Source organism: Arachis ipaensis, chromosome B05, assembly GCF_000816755.2.
Source record: "Arachis ipaensis cultivar K30076 chromosome B05, Araip1.1, whole genome shotgun sequence".
Lineage (NCBI taxonomy): Eukaryota > Viridiplantae > Streptophyta > Magnoliopsida > Fabales > Fabaceae > Arachis > Arachis ipaensis.
The window spans coordinates 63,667,368-63,674,670 of NC_029789.2; the positions used below are offsets into that span (position 1 = coordinate 63,667,368).

The 7,303-nt window shown below is 36.1% G+C and overlaps 1 protein-coding gene across 1 annotated transcript in view; it reads right to left on the reverse strand.

Annotated features, from left to right (window-relative positions):
• Positions 1-4,765, reverse strand: part of LOC107640656 ((R)-mandelonitrile lyase-like) — a 7,820-nt gene extending 3,055 nt beyond the window's left edge. Inside the window, exon 1 of the mRNA XM_021123812.1 lies at positions 4,136-4,765. Coding sequence (XP_020979471.1) covers positions 4,136-4,765 — 630 coding nt within the window. The remainder of the gene's footprint in view (positions 1-4,135) is intronic.

Below are 7,303 nucleotides of genomic sequence, written 5' to 3' on the forward strand. Positions count from 1 at the left end.
AAAATTGCTGTGAGAAGCTTATGAGCTTGTTTAACTTGTGCGAGTTCCATGTGCAATAGCAATTACAATTGGTTTGTTGTAAGTAGAAGAAATGGGTATGATTTTATTTACCAATGTGGGCTATACGAATTATTGGATTTTCTCTTGGCGGGTGACACCAATTGATTAAAGTTTCCACAGAAATCAAATATAAAATTGCGCATGGTTTTGATAATCATTCTAGTCTTCCTTTCTTTGGGACAACCGTTGTCTGTTTCGGATATAAATATACTGTTTATTTTTCCCTCTAACCAGCTGTTTTAATTTATATATACTTTTTGTATGTAGTAGTCATTAATCATATATTTTTATATGATAGATAATGCTACACGTTATGTTTATTATAATATTACGTAGTCAATAAAAATAATTTTTTTTTAATTATATAAATAATTATTCAAAAGAATAAATACGATTAAATGACTTTATAAAACTCTTTATAAAATTATGCTAAACTTCTTTCTCGTGATATTTTAATATTTTATAAGATGTGATATTATCCTAGTAAACACTACCCACTGATCAACAAAGGAAGTTGAGTATAATATATACGAAAGTTAACTTAATTTATCTTTATTGTTATTATTATTTGAATATTATACCAGGATAATAATATTGATTTAATGATCAATTAGTAAAACAATTTGTATTATATAGTGTCACCTATTTGTTTTATTCTTTCAAAACTCTTAAAATCTAATTTCATATAATCATATCTTTGTAAGTACGTCCTGCTATTACCAAACAAAAAAAAGAGAGAGGAAAAAAAGGAGGAAAAAAAAGTTCAAAAAATGAGAATTATTCGGATTTATATGGCCTGGGCAACAAGCTCTTGGTATAATTGCATGTAGGTGAAAATGGGTTCAAAGCATAATAATTGCATGCATTTGGAGTTACCAACTCATACTTAAAGTAGGGTCTTTGAGAAGGATGATAAATAATTAAATTAAAGTAAACTAGTGGGGACCCGCGTTACCAAATTGTGCTACATAGTGGAAGAAATTGCTTAGCATAATAGCATCAAGTTATGGATAAAGAGGGAGAGAAGAAAAAAGTTATTCGGGGGTGAAAGAGAACTGTAATTTGCCATCACCATATATGACTATCATGTTTATTAATTAGTATTAATATTATGGCTTCTATCGACCATGAATATGATACAACAACAGAAAAGAAGTACCAATTAAGGACTCTTCTTCCTATTATCTATGACTTTTATTAGGTGCAAAATAATAATTGTGCTATCCAATAATTGCTTTTTAGTATCTACTTTGCCAAAGTTGTTTTTACGCATCATAATGATGTTAAACATATACGCACTTAATGACTAGGTCTAAAAATATACATACATGCAGTGTTATAAGAATCGGACTGATTCATTTGGTTGGACCGAAATTAAAATCCAATGAACCGACAACAAAGTCAGTTTGTGTGAGTTAGTTGATCGAACAAAAAAGAAAACTGACAAAACCCAGTTTGAACTGACCGAATTTGACAAAAATTGATAAACTAGCAGGTTTGAAAAAACCTGATTCGATTCGAACTATTTTTTTTTCTTCAAGTAAAATGGCGTTGTTTCTAACTTTCCATTATTTTAAAAAAAATGAAACGCTGAAAGCCTGAAACTCTAACTCGATTTCCAATTCCCATACCCAAAGTCCTAAACTTCAAACTACTGAGATTGAGAGAGACTCGTTCAGGTTCAGCCTTTCTTGCACCATCCGACGGTCTCGACCACAGCCAATGCCACCTCCATGAACCGTGCGACGTTGTCTACTACTGCTACTCCGAGTTGTCATCTGGTGGCTCCTGTGTAGCTCGGTTCGTTACCTCCTGTCCTGTGCCACTGTGTGTCCGTCATCGTTCTCCTTTTGCTAGTCCGGTCGTCCAACCATCTCTGTCGTCGTCATCGGCCCTATGCTTCTTTTCCGGTCTCCTTTTTCTCTGCCAGTGGTGCATTAGTCATAAAGTATGTATTTATATTTTTTTAAGTTATTCAGTATTTCAAATTTTCAATAATTTAATACTTCAGTTAGAATAATTGATTAATGATGTTGATTATCTATGTTGACAATATTTAGTTGATTATAAGTTTATAACTTATTGATTTCTGTTAGATTGTTCAATTTTTTGTTTTATGTTGTTGCTGTAATATATTATTAATTATAGTGTAATATATTCTTGTTATATATAATATATTGTTGTTATATTTGGTTGCTAATGTATATTATTCTTAGTAGATTATTATTGTATATTATTCTGGTAGATTAGTCATTTAGTCCTGATTGATTAGAAATTTAGGATGGTTTTATCAAATACACCATCAAATATATAAATTTTCCAAAAACAAGTATCAACTCCTGATGCAACAATTGGAACCCAAAAAAATATTAATAGAGGAAAAACCAATCCTGCATGTGGCCATTGTAAACAAGTTGTGGATAAAGCAAAAATCGTTATGTTATGTATTTATTTATTGTGAAAAGCTTATTAGGGGTAGAGGAATTAACCGGGTTAAGTATTATTTGGTTGGAAAAGGTAGAGATATTGAGGCATGTCGAAAGGTGCCAGCTGTAGTGAGACACCAATTCAATCAAAACATTGAAGATCTTCAAATCAAGAAAAGGAAAACTCAAGAAGAATATGCAGAAAGTTATAATGCTTGTGATGAAGTTGAAAGAGAAGTTGATGAGATTTTGTTGGGAATAAGACACCATTCTCCCTTGAGAAAACACTTTTGACAGAGAAATAAAATAGAGACAATCACAACACAAGAATTTAACGTGGAAACTCCAATTACCGGAGAAAAAACCACGGCCGTTGTCAAATGACAACCAGAGAATATCACTATGTGAAAATTGTTACAACACATAGACTTCTTTCTCTCTAACACCGGCACCCCAGTACACCCACACTCTCTCAAAGCAAATATCTAACTACACCTCACAATACTCTCTAATCAAAGAGTACAGAGAAAAAGAAAAATCAGATACAAGCTTAAAGTGTTTCTGACTGGTGCAAAAACAAATGGAGAACTTAGCCTCATATTTATAGCCTAGGCCACCCACTCCATTTGCTATCCTAAGCAATGTGGGACTAATTCAACCAAATCCTAACAATCTCCACCTTGATTGAAATAGTCACACATCTTCAGCTTCCATTGTCAACACCGACAATTCTTTGCTGCTATTGTCTATACCGACAATCATAGTTCAGAGAACTATCATATTCCACCATGAAAGTATACTCACTTGGAATTAGACCACTCCAAGCATTTTCCCTTGGTACAGATCGAAACCTTGCTGAAAATTCATGGTGCAACTTCCAAATAGGCTTTTCGTGGAAGTTCTTCAGCCATCGACCTAACTCCGCCACACACCTTGCATCTCAACGCCAACCAATGCCCGTGTGCAATTGTGGACCCGAGAACCACAACTTATCCTTATCCATGGCAGTGCGGTAATACCATGAGGATACTCTTGTCTTCTAGAGAACATCATCTTCACTCATAGAGAGAGCAACCAGAGATCTTCTCTTTCAACGCCTTGTGCAAACCTGATTGTATCAACACATCCTTGACTTGTATTTGCCACAAGCCAAAATTGATTCTTCCATCAAATTTCTCTATTTCAAGTTTCACAGCACTTGAATATCCTGACATTGTTGCAACCGTATACTGGAATAGTATAACTCAACTGTGCACTAGGAAGGGTCCCCAGGAAAGAGAGGTGGGTCACGATGGACACACTTAAATACTAGGTCTTTCCTTAGCCAGAACATTTCCAAACTGCACTCTCACAGTGTCCTTCCAACAACAACAACAGCAACCAATGATCAACCTCAAGCCACAGGACAAAATTCTTTTCTGATGTGGAAGGTCAGACTAGGCTGCAACCACAGAGCATACTAAGAATAAATCCCACCGAACCGAAGCTCTGATACCACTTGTTGGGAATAAGACACCATTCTCCCTTGAGAAAACACCTTTGACAGAGAAATAAAATAGACACAATCACAACACAAGAATTTAACGTGAAAACTCCAATTACCTTGCGGGTTTTGGTATTGTTCGTCCAATGATCGTAGTCGCGAGTACTATTTGACGAGCTTTAATATGGTCAGATTTATAAGTAAGCATCTCTTGCAAAATATGAGCAACACCAAATCCCTCGAGAGCCCAAACCTTCATCTCACCTACGCGCTGTCCTCCTTGTTTAGCCCTTCCTCTAAGGGGTTGTTGCGTAACAAGTGCATAATACCCACAAGAACGTCCGTGTATTTTATCATCAACTTGATGAATTAATTTCAAGATATAAGGCTTTCCTATTATAACAGGCTGTTCAAAAGGATTCCCTATTCTTCCATCAAATATTCTGCTTTTGCCCGGATACTCGGGTTCAAATATCCACGGATTCGACGTTTGTTTACTGGCTTCATATAATTCAGAAAATACTAGTTTTCTCGAAGCCTCTTGCTCATATCTCTCATCAAAGGGTGCTATTCGATAATGTCTATCTAGCATATCCCCCGCTAATCCGAGTGAGCATTCAAATATCTGTCCTACATTCATTCTTGACGGAACTCCTAATGGGTTGAAGACCATATCAACGGGTCTTCCATTTTGCAAATAAGGCATATCCTGTCTAGGCAAAATTTTGGAAACGATACCCTTATTTCCATGTCTCGCCAAATAGGTATTAGCCGATCTTATTAATATGGAATCCATTTTAACAATTAAAACTTGTCCCGATTTTAATTTTAGTTCTAGTCCATTTTTTGTTTGAGATAGACATACATTTTCACAAATAAATTGTCCCAGGCTAATTATTGTAATCGTTTTTTCACAATATTTAGAATCATAATCATGATGGAGAAAATCCCAATTCAAACGGAATGTATTTAATTTTATGTTGCTGCATGGATCGGGCTTATAAATTATCTCGGTTTCGTAATGACTTCGTTTCTCAAGAAATACGTACAGCAGAAGATCCTGAATTTGAGACTTTCTACACCAAAAATATTCTTTTAAACGAAGGTATTCGCGCGTGGATGGCGGCTCAAGATCAGCCTCATGAAAACCTTATATTCCCTGAGGAGGTTCTACCACGTGGAAACGCTCTTTAATGGAACTTTAGCTTTAACAGGTCGTGACCAAGAAACTACCGGTTTCGCTTGGTGGGCCGGAAATGCCCGACTTATCAATTTATCCGGTAAACTACTGGGAGCTCATGTAGCCCATGCCGGATTAATAGTATTCTGGGCTATTTGGGTTTGGACGTGATGTTCAGACTTCTTCTGAGGCAATGTCCGACTTATTTTAGAGTCGAGGTGCTGCTGTCCGAGTTTCTCGTGAGGAGGTGAGGGATAGTACCTGCAAAAGACTCTGATGTCTAAGTTAGCATGAGTTTGAAACAGGTTTTTTGTAGATTGTGTAACACCCTAAATTCTTATGCTCGAGTCATAAGTCAATAATAATAAGGTGGTACGACTCAAGATAGAGTTATAATATATATATATATATATAAAGACACAAACATATGAATGATAGTCACTAGTCACGACCTGCGAAGTTTAAGTTCGCTAGGGTTACAGCAACAAAATAGTTGATAACAGTTCTATCTCTCCCCAAAATACATTAAAGCCTCTATAGGCAAGGTTTCAAAAGGAAATATATACATATACATCATTCAAGTTTTCCAAAATAAAGGGGGAGAAATCTAAGCAAAATATAAAACAGAATTCAAACTAAACTTCGCCGTCTTTTAGACGAACTCCAACTCACTACGGAGCACCAGGACTTGTATCTGAAAAACAAGGAATGTATACGGAATGAGAACCCCTGACTCATGGGTTTCCAATATGGTAAAAATGCCAAATAGATACAATATAAGGTAACAGGAACTCTCTAAACAATCTTAAACTTCCATACATCAGTCGTTCCATCCTAGGTTCTCACTAATCCATAATTAGGTAATTATCATAGTAGATTCTAATCTACTTCACTTTTTTCTAAGTTCCACAGCTTTCAAAACTCCAAATAGAACAGCCCTCAGTGTTAGCCAACACTAGCATGAGGGACCTCTCAGATGTTCAAATACGAGCTAGACAAACAAGTAATACACAAGTAGATTCAGGTAAAACAATTAGTACATAGTCACTTAATATGCATAACTAAACAAGCCAAAACAAGTAGCAATCCCAAACAATTCAATCAAATGAAAATAATGTATGCCTACCCTATGGCCGATGATATCATCTGAGTCAAGCTCGACATATCTGGTAGCTAACCCTGGATAGTCCCTTGTGCGCACATCCCTCAAGAGGGATTCATATCTCTTGGAGGAATAATATCCGAAAAGGTCTAAGTGTTCGGCCACATCTTGCGACGGAGGGTCAACATCTGGGAGCAAGCAGGATAAAACCACCATCCTTGCATCTACCCCAGATGATCAAATACAAATTGGAAGCAAGCAAGACAAAGCCACCATCCTTGCATCTACCCCAGAATCTCAAACCATAACCCGAAGCAAGTGGAACAACACCGCTGCATCTACCCAAGCAGGTATATCTCAATCCGATTCAATTTCATTATCAAATTTCCCTCAATATCATTTCAATTCGTTAAAAATCATAATTAAATTCAATCATCATCATCCTTCATTATCATAATCATCCTCAATCAAAATCAATCATCATCATTTCTCAATACATTCAATCAATCTTTCTTCACTTCATTGTATGGACTCATTAGGTCTCATTCCTAACTCCTCTAACCTCTATTACACCGGCTCTAGACTCATAACAGGGTTTACAGAGGTTTATAAGACTAGAAGAATGGTTGAAAACTTAAAAATTCATTTTCAGCAAAACAGGGTGGTCGCGTACGCATGCACCTTCCGCGTACACATGAATTCAAAATTTGACAGTGTCATGTACGCATGCACCTTCTGCGTACGCGAGAGTACTGGACAGAAAAGCTTGCTTGCGTCGCGTGACACTGTCGTGTGTGCATGAGTTTCAAAAATGGCATTGTTGCGTACGCAGATCACGGTCGCGTACGTGAGAGTACTAGGCAGAAAATGTAACACCTCAACATTCAAATCCTTATGCTCGAGTCATAAGTCGATGATACTAAGGTGGTATGACTAAAGTTGGATTTATAATATATATAATTGAAAGAAATTATTAAATGAGAAGTCTGAAAAGGAGTAAAATAAAAAAAACGTGATCGAAAACATTCACGTATCGATGTAAAAGAACAAAA